At 42.3% G+C, this 18,676-nt stretch overlaps 2 protein-coding genes across 2 annotated transcripts; both read right to left on the bottom strand.

Annotated features, from left to right (window-relative positions):
• Nucleotides 1-5,856: 5,856 nt before the first annotated feature.
• On the bottom strand, nucleotides 5,857-8,113 carry LOC131252821 (L-type lectin-domain containing receptor kinase SIT2-like). The gene has a single exon (XM_058253548.1). The coding sequence runs from the start codon at nucleotides 8,081-8,083 to the stop codon at nucleotides 6,080-6,082; it is 2,004 nt and encodes a 667-aa protein (XP_058109531.1). The 5' UTR covers nucleotides 8,084-8,113; the 3' UTR covers nucleotides 5,857-6,079.
• An 8,168-nt stretch (nucleotides 8,114-16,281) lies between these two features.
• LOC131252822 (L-type lectin-domain containing receptor kinase SIT2-like) lies at nucleotides 16,282-18,319 on the bottom strand. Its single transcript, XM_058253549.1, has one exon. It carries the CDS (start codon nucleotides 18,255-18,257, stop codon nucleotides 16,296-16,298), a length of 1,962 nt encoding a protein of 653 aa, XP_058109532.1. The 5' UTR covers nucleotides 18,258-18,319; the 3' UTR covers nucleotides 16,282-16,295.
• Nucleotides 18,320-18,676: the final 357 nt, after the last annotated feature.

Below are 18,676 nucleotides of genomic sequence, written 5' to 3'. Positions count from 1 at the left end.
ACAGGAAATTCTGAATAAAATATTCCTAAGTCTTTGGTTGTTTTTATGTAACCAAGGGCTCTATTGATTGCATTCTCATGTTTAGTACTAGGGTTACTAGTAAACCTACTAAGTTTACTCATAGCATATGCAATATCAGGTCTAGTGCATTGCATAGCATACAAAAGACTCCCTATAGCACTCGCATATTCTAATTATGCAACTGTTCTTCCGTTATTCTCTTTTAGCTTGATACTTGGATCAAATGGAGTCTTTACTTCTTTTATATTTAGATGGTTAAACTTGCATAGTGTCTTCTTAATATAATGAGATTGACACAAAACATAACCCCCACAATGTTTTTTAACTTTGATACCTAAGAAGGTATTAACTTGTCCAAAATCATTCATTTTGAATACGGAAGATAGAAACCTTTTTATTTCAGTCACACCTTCCATTTTATTACTTATTATTAACATGTCATCAACATACAGACAAATAATAACGATACAACTACTATCTACTTTAGAATATATGCATTTGTTAGCTACATTATGCATGAAACTATGAGATAGTATTTTGGAATCAAACTTCTCATGCCATTGTTTTGGTGCTTGTTTTAATCCATACAAATATTTGACTAATCTACATACTTTATTTTCATTTCTTGGTAGAACGAAACCTTTAAGTTGTTCTATGTATACCTCTTCATTAAGGTCACCATTCAGGAATGAGGTCTTTACATCCATTTGGTGGATGTGAAGATGATGAAGTTACCGCAAATAATATCCTAATGGATATTATCCTAACTACAGGAGAGTATGTGTCAAAATAATCTATCCCTTCTTTTTGTCTAAAACCCTTAGCTACTAGTCAAACTTTAAAGGTTTGGATAGTCCCATCAGTGTGATATTTCTTTCTAAATACCCATTTACAGTCTATGAGTCTAGAACTTGGAGGTAAGTTAACTAGTTCCCATGTTTGATTTGACATTATAAATTTCATTTCATTGTTTATAGCTTCTTTTCAGAAAGCTGAGTCTTTAGAGGATACAACCTCTTTATATGTTTTACGATTATCTTCTATAATCATTACTATAGGTATTTGTCTTATAACATTTTCTCTATCTCCTTTTACAAGATGAAAAATGATGCGTTGTGAGTTTATGTAGTTATCTCCTAAACTCTTCTCTATTTTTGTCCTTTGACTCCTACGAGGTTCAACAGGAGCTTTCACTATCTATGGAGCTGTGCTATTTGGTTCTCTATTAGGAGTTTGAATTTCATTATCCTTTGACTCTAAGGATAGTGAGTTCTTAAAGAACTTAATGTCTCTTGATTCTATTATTGTATTAGACTCTATATTTAGAAGTCTATAGCTTTACTATTTTGTGTATACTTTACAAAGGTGCACTTAATAACACTTGGTCCTAACTTAGTTCTTTTTGGATTAGGAGTTCCGCAGTATGCAAGACACCCCTACACTTTTAGATATCCTAGGTTAGGTTTTCTACCTTTCCATGTTTCATATGGAGATATTTTATATTTTTTAGACGAAATTCTGTTCAAAATATGGTACGTTACAAGCAATGCCTCACCCCATAGACTTAGTGACAACTTTGCTCTTATCAGCATTGAGTTGACCATCTCTACTAATGTTCTATTCTTCTTTTCAGCTATTCCGTTTTGTTGAGGTGTGTATGGTACAGTACATTGATGTATTAGTCCATGTTCTTCATAAAAGTTATCGAATTCATTGGAGAAGTATTCTCCTCCTCTATCGCTACGGAGAATTTTTATTTTCTTATTTAGTTGATTCTTTACTTCTGCTTTATATATTTTAAACGTGTTCAATGCTTTAACTTTGCTCTTTAATAAATAAATATAAACATATCTAGACTAATCATTTATAAAGGTTATGAAGTATCGTTTACTTCCACGAGTAAGAATGCCGTTTAACTCACAGATGTCACTGTGCACAAGATCTAATACTTGAGACGATCTTTCAATACTTGGAATAGGTTTCTTCGTCATTTTGGATCGTATATACACTTTACATTTATCGGTTTCATTATCTGTGTATGATATTAAACCATTCTCAATCATGAACTTCAAGGTACTATACCCTATATGGGTTAGTCTATCATGCCACAATCCAGCGGATTTAACCATATACGTAGAATTGCTACTTTTATTTAGAGAAAACTTAACCATCCCGTTACAAGCATATTCTTTTCCGATAAAATTTTCATTCTTAGACAGAATCAATTTTCTCATACACTACCTTTATGCGTGGTTTACCCATAAGATCCCCAGAAACTAAGTTTCGCCTCATGTCTGAGTCGTGTAGTACATTAGTCAGAATCATTTTCTTTCTAGAGGTGAATATCAGTTCGACAGTTCCCTTGCCGACGACCTTCGATCGGACTTTATTACCCATCTGGACTTCTTGACCATCGTCAATTCCTCATAGGTTTTGAAGACTGATTTGTCGTAGCACACATGTACTGTAGCGGTAGTATCATACCACCAACTTGAAAATTTGCCTTGGATGGTATTCACCTCAGTAATCATAGCCATAATATCGCCCTCTTTTACTACACTTGCCTCTTTTTAGATTTGTGATATCGGTATACTCGAGCATAGTGCCCAATTTTTCCACAGACATGGCATAGGCCTTTTAACTTTTCGTTCTTCTTTTAGGTGTTTTTCTTGAATTTTCCTTTATTGGGTTTCAGAGAATCGTCCTTCTCGGTATTCTTGTTATTAGTGTTCTCTACTGTATGTACCTTGGACGAGGCATTCCCGTTATCATTCTTTTTGTTGTGGTTACGGGATTCTTCCTCAATTTTAAGGTGTTTCTGGATTTGTTCCAGTGTGTAATCATCAGTTTTATGCAGTAACTTCTTTGTATAGTCTTTCCACATCGGTGGCAATTTAGCGATTATAGCTTCGACTTGGAATGATTCAGGAAGATTAATTTTGATGGCTTTGATTTTGTTTACTATAAGCTGCAATTCTTGGATTTGAGGCAGCAGCGGTTTGTTATCTACCATGTTGAAGTCAAAATACCTGGTGATGAGAAATTTGTTAGTTCCTTCTTCTTCAGCCATGTATTTGAACTCCAAAGCGACCCAGATCTTCTTTGCTGATGATGTCTGTTGGTATAGATCGTACAGGTGGTCGGAGAGCGCGTTCAGAATGTATCTTCGACACAAGAGTTCGTCTTCAGCTCGTTTGGTGCTGGCAGCCACCTGTTCAGGTGTGTTTGTGTCGGATGCTTCAGGTAGTGCTTGAAGATTTGAATCTACTATGTAGTAGATTTTTAGCACCGTCGAAAAGAAATTTCAGCTTGTCTTGCCATCTCGTAAAATTGGTTCCTGCGAACCGATCAAAACGTATCAAGTCCTGATTCATCAACTTGATGGATGAAACATTGTCGACTTCCATCACAAATAACGCTTTAAGATTGTTGTAAATTATATAGAATTATAATACTTCTGTAAAATATGGAACTCGAAAAATCAAGATGATCTGTACTAAGGACAGGCTAAAGCACGTCTGAGACGCTGTCCTTAAGTGTTATTTGCCCCTAATAAAAAAGATTGAGTATGCTGATAGGTTACAGGCAAACCACTTCTAGGATACGACGAGCCTGATATGAGTTTGCGTTCAGCAAACACGAAGGCCCACTAATGGAACTCTGTTACACAGTCTGACAGAAATACATAAAAAGGAAAAATCCTAGAAAAAAAAGGAGAGAAAAAGAATATTTGAAAATTAGACCAATGGTGTGGTCTAGAACGTTCAACTGAACCAGTAGTTGAAGATCAGTAAAAACAGACCAGTGCAGTGGTTTAAGTTCCAAATATTCTTCTTCTATCTTTTTCTTCTGAAATTTTTCCCTTTTATGTATTTCTGCTAGACTAGGTAATAGAGTTCCATTAGTGGGACTTCGTGTTTGCTGAACGCAGACTCACATCAGGCTCGTCGTATTGTAGAAGTGGTTTGCCTATAACTTATCAGCATACTCAATCTTTTTGAGTAGGGGTAAATAACGCTTAAGAACAACGTCTCAGACGTACTTCAGCCTGTCCTTAGTATAGATCATCTTGATTTTTCGAGTTTCATATTTTACAGAAGTATCATAATTCTGTATAATTTACAACAGCTGTAGCGTAACTCAACGTCCTATATAGACAACAAATCCCATTAAGAGAAGCCACGTCATTCCTAGTATTTAAAAACAAAGACAGACGAGAGAGAGAGAGGAATAGGCGTATTTGCCCGACCATGGTTTTAAGCCTTGGATAGCGGGTTAGCCCAGTTGACCCGTAGGCCCGTTCAACCTAATCCATTGTCAACCTATAACATAGAGGTCGTAATGGGCCAGGCCAGACCGGGTCAAGTGGGCTTTGAATAGCCAAATATTAAACATGCCCAAAAGTCAGTGCTGGGCCTAGCCCATTTATCTCGTGTATAAGTTTTTGGTTTTTTCAAGGCTTGGTATACTTTTTTCAAGGGTCGTAGACTTTTATTTATCCTTGACGAGGACAGTTATCCACCTCATCACGTTCATCCCTGCGTCAGGGCCATTATAGCAAGATCACTGAACCATTGGCCCCAGATGAGATTGATCAGACGGTTGCCATCTTTCGGTTGGTGCAACCACTGGGCCAATCCGTGGACAGTCCAGGCTTCCGGATGAATTATTCAGATTATCGTTCAAGTTGAAATGTATAGGGTGGAGATTGAGTGATGTATCGTTTTCTGCTCTTGAAATATCTTGCCATGAATTGGACCAAATACAAGCGTGGGTCCCATGAATTGGACAGATGACAGATCCCCTCCACCGTCTTAATGATTTTGACTCAGTCATGACAAAAGCCGTAGCAAAACAGCAACTGACGAACGCGACTTGCTGTGCTTCAAATGAACAGTTACAAAGAAGCCTAACGAAGGTGTTCGATCAGTCTGACTTTCAGCCTATACTCTATCCACAGTGGGGCCCATAATCTTAAATGGTATGGATTGAGGGCATGTATGACGACACTACGGGGAAGGGGATGAGCCATCGCCTTTAACGATGGTGTGAACGCACACCGGATTCTACGCCTTCTTTCCCATTTGTACAGGACCCGATTGCCTACTGACCCGATTCCATGAGCCCACCGTGATGTATGTACATGTGTTTAATCGACGCCGTCCATCCGTTTTTTCAGATCATTTTGGTTTGGGGGCATGAGCCTAAAATTTAGGCAGATCCAAAGCTAAGAGAAGCGGACCACGCCACGGAAAGAATGGGATCGAATGCTTATCGTTGAAAACTTCTTTGGGGACACATGAGCTTGGATCAAGCTGATATTTGTGTTTTACCTTCATCCGGGGAGAATGTGAACATGAGCATGCACTCACGCTCACTTTCACTTTCAGGAACACCAGCGTAGATGCAAGTTCAAATCAACTTTAAGCGATCCCACAAAAATAGTTATAACTTCTTCCTCATGGGTTGGATTGAAGTGATCTTATGTGTGTTAGAAATATAATTTAAAGATCTTTCAAATGGTTCTTTAAAATTATCTTATCTAGGTACTATTTGACAATTTAAAAGTGAGTTCAAAGTTCATGATACTATTGGGTCGTGTTTGTTCTCAATTTTAGCATTACATGATCACAGGACAATGATTATAACTCTCTCATTATTAGTTGAATTTGGATGATATTATTTTTAAAAAAATATTATTTAAAAAACTTTTATATAGCTTTAGAATCATTACATGATCACATTTGCTTTTGTTTTCAACATCGCGCGATCTCATAAAAACAATCCTAATTTCCTTGTTACAAGTTGGATCAGAGATGATCCTCTCTGATACTGTACTTATTAAAGTAATAATTCAAACATCCTGATTTTAATTATAAGCAGTGAACTTGAACTGACGCACCTCATGGACGGATTGGATGTCCGTCTTACATTACGGTGGACCCACACAAAGAGGTGTAGAATACACATATTCTACAAGCACACATGCATTTCAAAACTCAATCCACTGTTATACGAACCGCACAAACATGATAAAATCTACATTAATTCTATACATTCAACGGCCACCAGAGAGTAAAGACTGAGTATCCAACGAAGGAAGCAATATCACAAGATCCTCAAAACCTTCATCATGGCCCACTGCATATTCATTACTACTATTGAAACTATCAAGTGACAGTTCCGGCACCGAATCATCACTGTCCAAAATCTGCACCACTTGCCGTATAGTCGGCCTCGAAGCAGCCAACGGGTGCGAACAAAGCAAACCAACCTTCAACACCAGCTCCATCTCTTCCACCACATAATCACCTCCCAACTTCGGGTCCGCCACCTCTAAGATCGCTTTTCTCTTCAAACACTCCAGCACCTGATCGATCAAGATCGGCTCCTCCACCAACGTCGCCCTCAATGATATTGGCTTCCGCCCACAAGCTACTTCGAGCATGAAGGTCCCAAAAGCAAACACATCAGTGCTCTTCGTCGCCTTACCGGTCCTAGCCAGCTCCGGTGCAATGTAACCAACGGTCCCAGCCATGTTAGTCGTCTGAGGATCGGTCCCATGATCATACAATCTTGCCAGCCCGAAATCTCCCAACATCCCATTTAAATCATTATCTAATAATACATTACTGGCTTTAATATCTCTATGAAGGACTACTTGCACCCAATCTTCATGCAGATAGAGAAGACCCGAAGCTACTCCTTTGATTATCTGAAACCGATTATTCCATTGTAGCACTGACTCTGAATGGTCGAAGATCATCTTGTCGAGACTACCGTTTGGCATGAAATCATAGACCAGTAGGAGCTCTCCCTTCCGCCGGCAGTATCCAAGTAGCCGGACTAAGTTCTTGTGTCGGATCCGTCCGATGCTGGCGATCTCCGCGATGAACTCCTTCATTCCTTGCCGTGATTCGTGGGAGATTTTCTTGACTGCAACTTCAATCCCAGACGTTGGTAGGACGCCTCGGTACACCCTACCAAAGCCGCCAACACCAAGAAGCACTTTATCTGAGAAGCCCTTGGTGGCGATGAAGAGATCCTTGTAGAAGAACCTTTGGGGCCCATATTCAAGCTCCCAGTCTTCGAGTATTTCAGCGAATTTGATCTTTCTTCTCACCTTATAAACGCCGATGGAGATGATCATTAGCACAAAAACGATAAATAACGGTAACCCAATTTCCAGAATCATCCATTTCTTTTCACTGTGGTGGGGTCGTCGAGGAGGAATCGGAAGCGTTGAGAGATTGAGCGGTGTAGCTGGTCCGTTGATTTTGAAGCTCCATCCCAAAATGTAATGGGATATGGGATCGGCACCCGGTGATGAGGAGAACCCCACATACATTTCATTCAAGATGTCTGATGAAAGATTAATGCTCGTCGACAAGAGTGGCCGATTTGGTTTAAGGACGTTGATTGGAGATATTGTTACATTGAGTTGATTCTCTACACTGTTATATTCTATCCAAGCTTGTATTGGTTTGCCGCTTACGAGGCTTATGTTCTTAAACTCACCCTTCTTGTTAGTAAAGTAGGATGCAGGAGAGGAATTGGTAGATCTCAAGCCATTGATATCGATTCCAACATGGTTGTTATCGATATCATCGAATTCGGGGCTCCGGATAGTGTCGAATTCGACGGCCACGATGTGATTTGATGAATTTCCATTAACGTTGGTTAAATTGAAGAGTCCCAAATACCGGCCGGGTACTGCACCGGGGAGATTATTCAACGGGGAGATGACGAATGCCATCCCATTGCCACCCGCTTTAGGATCTTCGGGAACGATGGAAAATACAAAGGTGGTAGAGAAGGAGAAAAGATCACCGTTGGATGAGTTCTTGAACCGGACAGGAACGGAGTAGAAGGCGCGGCCTATCTGAAACAGGCTGGTGTTGGTCAGGCTCAGGAGTCCGTCGGATGTGATCTCCGCCACGCCATTTCGGGTCAAGTTCACACCGCGGAATCCGTTATAGGTGAAATCATGGCCGTCCACTGATGATGATGTAAGCTTAACGAGGAGAAAGAACGCCAGAAGCTTTGAAAGCATTGCTACCATCTACAGCCTCCAAGTCCTTTTTAAAAAAATTAAAAAGCCCCAAATGGATACAGCCTCCACCTTGTTTTCTATAGATTAAGATAGAGTGCGGATCCTCTGTTTCGTGGAAGAGAGTGCGGATCCTCTGTTTCGTGGAAACAGCGAGCAGCTGAATCCAATACTATTATTGGTCCACGTCACCATAAGTGCTACAGCGAGCAGTGGATCCTCTGTTTCGTAGTCCCCGGGAAATTTTCAACGGTAACCGTTTAATTCAACTGTTTCCTTAATGAAAGCTGTAGCCCTCGAGAAATGATTTCGTTGATATTTGGATATACTTTAATTTTGGGCTCAACTCCTGAAATTAGATGGAAAAATGGATGGGCGGCCTAAATAGACCACATACATACAAAGTGGGCCCAACTGATTTTACTTATTACGGTAAGAGCAAGAGCACACCGTAGTCGGTATATGATCAGATTTCCAAATGAAACCGTCTACCGGTGTTATGCTTTTCCTGAAATGTAAATTTATTTTAATATATTTTAGAAAAGCCAGTGATGTAACACTTATAGTGACGTGGACCAACAATAATATTATATTCAGCTGCTCGCTGTTTCTTGAAACAGAGGATCCGCGGTCAAATGCTCTTGCACGACTACCACGTAATTGCAGCCTCAAAAGTCCTTAGTTTCTTTTAATTAAGATGGTTTTAAACGTCTACAATACGTTAGTGGGCCCCACTTGATGGAAACATTGGATCCATTTTCTCGTGAAGCGTTAAAGAAAGTGGGACCCACTTCTCAGGACGGGCCAAGTTTGATGTGGTCCGGTTCACCAATCCCGTATCGAATATTCCCACGTGATTGGAGAGAAAATAAAGGGGTTGACTCGGAGTCATCAGCTACAGACCAGACACTTGACAGTCGTTTAAGATCTCATACGTACACGTATGACATCTCGCACGTGCTAATCCTTCGAGTATGCGGAACATCTGAGCTGTTATTGAGGTAGTTCCCACCCAGATAATAGTTTTAGAGAAACTTTACACTGGTTATCTTATCAGGATAGCCACACTCGGACATTGAAACGGGCCGTTGTAGTTTTATATAAAATTGCAACGGATCACGTTCAATTCACACTTGACGTGGGTCTATGCCCAGTGAAATGCTGCCACATGGTAACGCAGTGTACGAATGAGGAACAAAAAGGGTGGGCGGCATGGATTATATACATACATCAATGTGGGCCCCACGAGTTGGGCTTTGCCCACACCAATGACAACTCGACCCATATAGTATAACAACCTCGACTCTTACTACATGACAACCACAACCCTTACCCATACCAATATAACATAATAAGGGTCGTGGCTGTAATGTGGTAAGGGTAGTAGTTGTTCGGTTGATGTAATTAATAACATGATTATTTTTAAATAATAGGAGTCGAGGCCTACAATGGAGTTATCCGTTCCGTCTACCTTGTCGGTCAACTAGTCGTGGGCTCAAAAAGTTCTGACTTGGGCAGTGTCCACTTGTAACAAACATCACAATGAGCCTAATATTTGAGCCCTAACCCTAAAATGACACGACAAAAAGAATGGGCGGCATAGATTATACAAATATATCAATGTGGGGCCCCACGAGTTGAGCCATGCCTATGCTAAAAAAGGCTTCCGTCCACGTTACTTTCTCAGGATTAAAATAACACATCATTTCTTTCATACTGTAAACCGTACAACTATTGAACCAAGGGCAAGGGTGTTTTGGTCCAAAATTCTTGTCAAAAGCCCGCCGTTAGAATATCTGAAAGGTTGAATCCGTTTAGGTAATTAGAACATACATCGAGGCAAATACGGTCAAAATCCTTTTAAGATCTCATATGTACACCGGTGCTAATTAATCCTTCGTACACAGGTACACAGGTGCGAATCCTTAGCAGTTAATTAGGGAAGCGGATTGGCTGGTGTAGCACACACCAACTATGTAACTGGTGTATTGACGACAGCAAGGTCTGTTGGTCTAATCATTAGGTATGTATTTCCAAGCCGTCCATCCATTTAGAGAGGTTGTATTGAGGCTTGGGACGAAAAATAAGTCTAATTATTAAGTGGACCACACTCAAAAGAGCAGTGGGGGATTGAACGTCTACAATTGAAACCCTTCTAGGGGTCAAAGAAGTGATCAATACGAAAAAAAAAAATTCTTCTTTGATGGAAAATAAACGTTATGGTGGGCCCTACAAATGGAATATTCACCACCCTTGTACGTCTCACCGACAATATATGGTTCGTGTCACCTACTGCATTTATTATTAATTTTTGTTTGTTAGCTTGTTAGTGCACCCCACCCCCACTGTTAGTTCACACTTCAACGAGGGCTTAGTCTACCACTATGAGCTATGGATTAGGGTCTGTCAGTTCACACCACTGTTAGTCCCCTGCTACATTGTCCCCGAGCTGTGGCCCACAACTCAGTTGAGGTTTTGCCGAGATGCCTATAGAGGGGCCCCCCTGATGTAGGGAATGATGACACACAACAAGTTGGGCTACAAAAGTTTGATTCGAGTCCCTAGATGGAGGGCCATGACTCATCGTTCCTGGCCATCCATCTTAGGTAGGGGAAGAACGTACGCAATGGATACCAACCAGCTGAACAATTTCCCATCTCTCTATCAGGGCCAGTGTTCCTCTTAAACGTTCGTAGCATAAGCCCGTCATGTGGGCCCACATTTGCATTTGAAAGGCCTGATCTTGGGATTGAATTCATCCTCGAAGGGCACATCTTATGAATGGACTGGATGTCATATTTTAAAATTTTTTTTTAAAAAAAACCTTGTGCTCCACACGCAATCTGAAAGCTTTTAATGGTGGTAGTCCCCATCCAGACTCTTCCTAATGGTGTGGCCCATATCTATATTCGATCTGTAAACTGAGAGGAGCTGAAAGCTTTTGTGTATTTGAGACAACCCAAAGGGGTTGAATATATAGAGATTACAGCATCTATACATGGAAGGAAATAAAATCAGAATCATCTACCTATGGGAAAACCAACTATATAAGGTATGCTAGCTATACAAGGTATGTTGCAGCCTGTCTAACATCCCCCCTCAAACTAATGCGGGTCATCGACAAGTAATAGTTTGCCAACGAGAAATGAGTGACGTGCAGAAGTTAGGAACTTGGTAAAAATTTCTGCAATTTGATCATGGGATGCAACATGTGGTAGAGAAATGAGCCCAGACTGAAATTTCTCACGGATAAAGTGACAGTCAACTTCAATATGCTTCGTCCGTTCATGAAAAACCGGGTTAGAGGCAATCTGAATGGCACTGAGATTATCAACATGGAGTGGAGTAGGATTCTGCACAGGAATGCCCAAGTCGGAAAAAAGTCCACGTAACCAAACAAGCTCACTACACGCAGCAGACATCGCTCGATACTCGGCTTCTGTGCTTGATTTAGAAACAGTGGCCTGCTTCTTACACTTCCAAGAGATGAGAGAAGTGCCGAGAAAAATACAGTAGCCAGTGGTAGATCTTCGTGTGAGAGCGCAACCAGCCCAATCAGCATCCGAATAAGCACGAAGGTCCAGAGTCGCCGTGGAGGAGAAGAACAGTGATCGATCTAGAGTTCCACGTAGGTACCGTATGATGCGTAACGCAGTCATATGAAGAGTCCGAGGAGCAGAAACAAATTGACTGACAACTTGGACAGCATAGGCAATATCAGGGCGAGTCATAGTTAAGTAAACTAGACTCCCAACCAAACGACGGTATAAGTCGGGCTGTGCAAGTAGGTCACCATCGTCGCGGCCATAATGAATATTAAGTTCTAAGGGAGTCTGAACTATTTTCTGATCTGTCAATGATGCCAAAGCGAGAAGATCCTTGGCATATTTACGCTGGCTGACCAGGATCCCACGTTTAGAACGTGAAATTTCAAGCCTAAGAAAGTATGTGAGATGGCCGAGGTCTTTCATTTTGAAGGAGGATTGCAGAACTTCCTTTAAAGCCGAGATGCCAGCAGTATCGCTACCAGTAAGTAGGAGGTTGTCAACATAGACCAGAACAATGATAATTCCGTGAGCAGTGAAGCACAAAAATAAGGATGGATCATGACCACTTTGAGTAAATCCAGCACCTGTAACAACATCGTGAAAGCGTTGGAACCATGCCCGAGGTGCCTGTTTGAGGCCATACAAGGCTTTCTTTAGGCGACATACTTTATTGTCAAGGATTAAGGAGCCAGGAGGAGGTTTCAAATACACGGTTTCTTGAAGATCTCCATGAAGAAAGGCATTTTTCACATCCATCTGAGCGAGTGGCCATGAGCGAATAGAAGATATAGCCAGAAGAGTACGAACAATTTTCATTTTGGCCACGGGAGCGAAAGTCTCATCATAATCAATTCCGTATTCCTGTTTGTATCCCTGAGCGACAAGTCGAGCCTTGTATCGATCCAATGATCCATCAGACTTGAGTTTGACCGAATAAATCCATTTGCTACCAATTAGTGTTGAGGGTCAAATATTGCATATCAGACCCATTTATTACATAGATTTACACACATGATACCGCTTAATGGCCTGATTAATCGTGTTTATAATGCAGAGTGTATGTACGAGCTTGGACCGAAATGGGTGCGAGTAGCATTCATGGCAGACATAGAGCATATCAACCGATCAGGCGCTCGATGTTCACGAGCGGAACGACGGATCGATGAAAGTTCGGGATCAGCAACGGGTACAGTAGGTTCGGGTTGAGTAATAGGTGGTGGATCTGTACGTGGTCGACGTGAGTAAACCTGCAACGGACGAGGAAGAGTACTTGAGGCAAACGGAATTTCTGGAAAGGCAGTTAGACCAGGAGAGTTGGGAGTGTGCGGAGGAGGAAGAGATGAATGAAAAGCAATGTGCTCAAGAAAAACAACATGTCGTGAAATCCGAACACGACGAGAAATCGGATCATAACATTGAAAACCCTTCTGAGTCTCCCCAAATCCCAAGTACATACATTTGACTGATTTTGGAGATAGTTTGTTACGTTCACGTGAAGCCAAGTGAACATAACAGATACAACCAAAAACACAAAATGTGGAATATGCAGGGGGTAAACCAGTGAGAACAGAGTAAGGAGATTTACTGTTCAAAACTTTGGTTGGCATCCGATTAATCAAGTAAACGGAATGTAACATTGCTTCAGCCCAGAAAGAACGGGAAACACTCATAGCTGTCATCAGGGTGTTGGCAGTCTTAACAATATGACAATTTTTTCTTTCAGCCACCTCGTTCTGTTGTGGAGTATCAGAATAGGTGGTTTGATGAATAATTCCATGCCCTTGAAGAAATGTATGAAAATCAGTTGAGAGATATTCCCCCCCTGAGTCAGAGCGGAGAGTTTGAACTGAAACCCGAAATTGAGTCTTCACCATACAGTGAAATAACTTGAATTTTTCAAAAACCTGTGACTTCGATTGCAAAAAGTAAATCCAAGTGTAGCGTGTGAAATCATCAATGAATATAATATATATCGTAACCCAGAGAGAGACATGATTGGTGAAGGACCCCAGACATCTGTATGCACAAGTTCAAACATAGAAGATGATTTTGTAGTACTTAGGAAAAATGGAACACGCTTACTTTTTGAAAGACAACAGGAAGAACAAGAATAATCCAAATCATTTTTATTAAGAGAAATATTCCCTAACATGCTAGACGAAATTAACTGAAGTAACCGATCGGAATGTGGATGACCCAGGCGAAAGTGCCATAGTTTCCACAATTTATTTGCCGAAGAAATATTTGATGGAGAAGGAGAAAAGAAACAACGAGCCGGAGTGACAGATGGATCAAAATCCAGCACGTACAAACGACCATGCCGCCTACCCCTCCCAAGTACCTTCCCCGTCACCAGATCCTGCACAAAACAACAGTTGGGAAGAAATATGACTAAGCAATTATTTGATGTGAGTTGACCAACTGAAATTAAATTGGAGGAGAGGTTAAGGACGTGAAACACATCACGAAGGGTGAACTGGTGATGAGCAGAAGGAGAGAAAGTCAATGATCCAACAGACTGAATAGGGAGTCTAGTGCCATCCGCAGTAGAAATAGCCTGATTGCCGGTGTAGGGACGAATGTCACGAAGATGGGATACAGCACCGGTCATATGATTGGAAGCACCCGAATCGAAGAACCATGTAGAAGATGGGGATATACCTGACATACCGGCCGCAGAAAGGGCCTGAACGATTTGTTGGAGCATCGCAGGAGTCAACGGAGATGAAAGACCTTCAGCAGAAACAGTAGATGTACAATCAGTAACAGTCGGCTCGGAAGAAATAGTGGCAGCAGTAGCAGAAAGAGCACGACCACGGCCACGACCACGACCACCACGTCCACGGACGGAAGAAGATGCATATGCACGTGTACGGCAGTCTTGAATACCATGACCAGTTCGTCGACAATAAGCGCACTATTCTTTGCATTGAGTGACAACATGACCCACCTTGTTGCAGCCACGACAGGTTAAAGAAGAGGAGCCACGTGTTGGTGCAATGGTGGACACAGCAAGCACCATATCAGATGATCCCGGAGTCGAGGAAGGAAGTGATAGAACTTTCAGTCGTTGTTCCTCAGCCAATAGGTCATTAATAACCGAATTCAATGAAGGAGTATGGCTACGGTTTAAGAGAGCAGCTCGACAATGCTCGAATTTCGGATGCAGTTTCATAAGAAATTGGCGAACTTGCGCACTTTCGCGCATAGTTTGGAAAATCCTAAAGTCATTAGGAAATATTGGATCCATCATGGCCATCTCAGTCCAAATTGTGACAATTTTAGAATAAAATGATTGAATACTGTCATCACCCTGAGTAAGATTAACGAGATCCTGTTCCAGACGATATGACCGGGCCGCATTACTTTGTTGATAAATTGTCTGAAGATGGTCCCACATTGCCTTAGCCGTGCGATGAGGTGTGAGGCCAACAGCAATGGATCGATCGACCGAATCAAGAATCTAGGTAATAATCCGTCCATTATTCATTTCCCAATCAGTCAATTTATCGGCATTCGTGGAAGTGGAAATAATAACAGATCCATCAATTAGTCCCCACAAACCACGACCCTTCAGGAAGTTCTGAAAATGGATGGCCCATAGTGAATAGTTGGTACCATCAAAACTACACCTTGGGGCCTCTATACGTGATGAGTTCTTATCCATTGAGCGAAATTAATATAAAGCATGCAAAGTGTTGCAGCAGAAGAATGTTTTAGGTGTACCATACAGCAAGAGATATCCAACGCATAACAGTATCTGGATCTTGGCTGAATAGAGTCTTGGCGAAATAGGAACAACAGCAGCAATAGATCTGGATGGGAGCAACAGCTCTGGACAAGCAACAGATCTGGATGAGCAGAGGTTGCTGGAACAGATCTGGATGAGCAAAGGAGCAACAGATATGGATGAGCAGAGAAGCAACAGATCTGGACGAGCAGATGTTGCTGGAACTCGAAGAGAACGAGTGACCGGGCGACGTTGGACGATCAGAGGGGCGACGTTGGACGAGCAGGGGTGGTCGGATCTTTAACAGGGGACGGCCGGACGACGCAGCAGCGGTGGCCGGACGACGCAGGGGTGGCCGGACGACGCAGCAGGGGTGGCCGGACGCGCAGGGGTGGTCGGATCTTCAACAGGGGACGGTCGGACGAGCAACAGATGGTGCTGGACGAGCAGAGGGATGATCGGACGACGCAGCAGGGGTGGCCGGACGACGCAGAGGTGGTCGGATCTGACAGGTGGTGCCGGATTTGGATTAGTGAGCCTCTGATACCATGTAAACTGAGAGGAGTTGAAAGCTTTTGTGTATTTGAGACAACCCAAAGGGGTTGAATATATAGAGATTACAGCATCTATACAAGGAAGGAAATAAAATCAGAATCATCTACCTATGGGAAAACCAACTATATAAGGTATACTAGCTATACAAGGTATGTTGCAGCCTGTCTAACACGATCATCCTGATTTTAATTACAAATTTTGAACTTGAACTGATGCACCTTATGGACGGATTGGATGTCGGTTTTACATTACGGTGGACCCACACAAAGTCAGGTAGAATAGACATTCTACCAGCACACATGCATTTCAAAACTCAATCCAATGTTATACCAACCACACAAACATGATAAAATCTACATTAATTCTATACAATCCAACGAAGGAAACAATATCACAAGATCATGTCAAAACCTTCATCATGGCCCACTGCATATTCATTGCTATCGAAACTATCAAGTGACAGTTCCGGCACCGAATCATCACCCTCCAAAATCTGCACCACTTGTCGTATAGTCGGCCTGGACGCAGCCAACGGGTGCGAACAAAGCAAACCAACCTTCAACACCAGCTCCATCTCTTCCACAACATAATCACCTCCCAACTTCGGGTCCGCCGCCTCTAAGATCGCTTTTCTCTTCAAACACTCCAGCACCTGATCGATCAAGATCGGCTCCTCCACCAACGTGGCCCTCAATGATATTGGCCTCCGCCCACAAGCTACTTCGATCATGAAGATCCCAAAAGCAAACACATCAGTGCTCGTTGTCGCCTTACCGGTCCTAGCCAGCTCCGGTGCAATGTAACCAAAGGTCCCGACCATGTGAGTCGTCTGAGGATCGGTCCCATGATCATACAATCTCGCCAGCCCGAAATCTCCCAACATCCCATTTAAATCATGATCTAATAATACATTACTGGCTTTAATATCTCTATGAAGGACTACTTGCACCCAATCTTCATGCAGATAGAGAAGACCCGAAGCTACTCCTTTGATTATCTGAAACCGATTATTCCATTGTAGCACTGACTCTGAATGGTCGAAGATCATCTTGTCGAGACTACCGTTTGGCATGAAATCATAGACAAGCAGGAGCTCTCGCTTCCGGCGGCAATATCCAAGTAGCCGGACCAAGTTCTTGTGTCGGATCCGTCCGATGCTGGCTATCTCCGCGATGAACTCCTTCATTCCTTGCCGTGATTCGTGGGAGATTTTCTTGACTGCAACTTCAATACCAGACGTTGGTAGGACGCCTTGGTACACCTTACCAAAGCCGCCGACACCAAGAAGCGCTTTCTCTGAGAAGCCCTTGGTGGCGATGAAGAGATCCTTGTAGAAGAACCTTTGGGGCCCATATTCAAGCTCCCAGTCTTCAAGTATTTCAGCGAATTTGATCTTTCTTCTCACCTTATAAACGCCGATAGAGATGGCCTTTAGCACAAAAACGATAAATAATGGTAACCCAATTTCCAGAATCATCCATTTCTTTTCACTGTGGTGGGGTCGTCGAGGAAGAATCGGAAGCGTTGAGAGATTGAGCGGTGTAGCTGGTCCGTTGATTTTGAAGCTCCATCCCAAAATGTAATGGGATATGAGCTCGGAACCCGGTGATGAGGAGAACCCCACATACATTTCATTCAAGATGTCTGATGAAAGATTAATGCTCGTCGACAAGAGTGGCCGATTTGGCTTAAGAACGTCGATGGGAGATATTGTTACATTGAGTTGATTCTCTACACTGTTATATTCTATCCAAGCTTGTATTGGGTTGCCGCTTACGAGGCTTATCTTCTTAAACTCACCGTTCTTGTTAGTAAAGTAGGATGCAGGAGAGGAATTGGTAGATCTCAAGCCATTGATATCGATTCCAACATGGTTGTTATCGATATCATCGAATTCGGGGCTCCAGATAGTGTCGAATTCGACGGCCACGATGTGGTTTGATGAATTTCCATTAACGTTGGTTAAATTGAAGAGACCAAAATACCGGCCGGGTACTGCACCGGGGAGATTATTCAACGGGGAGATGACGAATGCCATCCCATTGCCACTCACTTTAGGATCTTCGGGAACGATGGCAAATACAAAGGTGGTAGAGAAGGAGAAAAGATCACCGTTGGATGAGTTCTTGAACCGGACAGGAACGGAGTAGAAGGCGCGGTCTATCTGAAACGGGCTGGTGTTGGTCAGCCTCAGGAGTCCGTCGGATGTGATCTCCGCCACGCCATTTCGGGTCAAGTTCACACCGCGGAATCCGTTATAGGTGAAATCATGGCCGTCCACTGATGATGATGATGATGATGTAAACTTAATGAGGAGAAAGAACGCCAGAAGCTTTGAAAGCATTGCTACCATCTACAGCCTCCCAAGTCCTTTAAAAAAAATTAAAAAGCCCCAAATGGATACAGCCTCCACCTTAGTTTCTATAGAATTAGATAGAGTGCGGATCCTCTGTTTCCTGGAAACAGCGAGCAGCTGAATCCCATACTATTATTGGTCCACGTCACTACAAGTGCTACATCACTGGCTTTTTTTAATATATTAAAAAAAATTACATTTCGGAAAAAGCATAGCGCCGTTAGACGGTTTGATTTGGAAATCGGATTGCTCCTGTGTGCTCCTGCTCTTACCCTACTGAGTAACCCAGTTGGCCCACCTTGTATGTATGTGGTCTATCCAGGCCGTCCATCCGTTTTTCCATCTAATTTAAGGGGTTGACGCCAAAATTGAAGGATATCCAAATATCAAGTGGATCATACCACTGTAAACATTAG

This window comes from Magnolia sinica, chromosome 8 (assembly GCF_029962835.1).
Source record: "Magnolia sinica isolate HGM2019 chromosome 8, MsV1, whole genome shotgun sequence".
Taxonomy (NCBI): Eukaryota; Viridiplantae; Streptophyta; class Magnoliopsida; order Magnoliales; family Magnoliaceae; genus Magnolia; species Magnolia sinica.
Note: the sequence above shows the minus strand (reverse complement) of the source record. Positions and strands in the feature narration are given on the sequence as shown.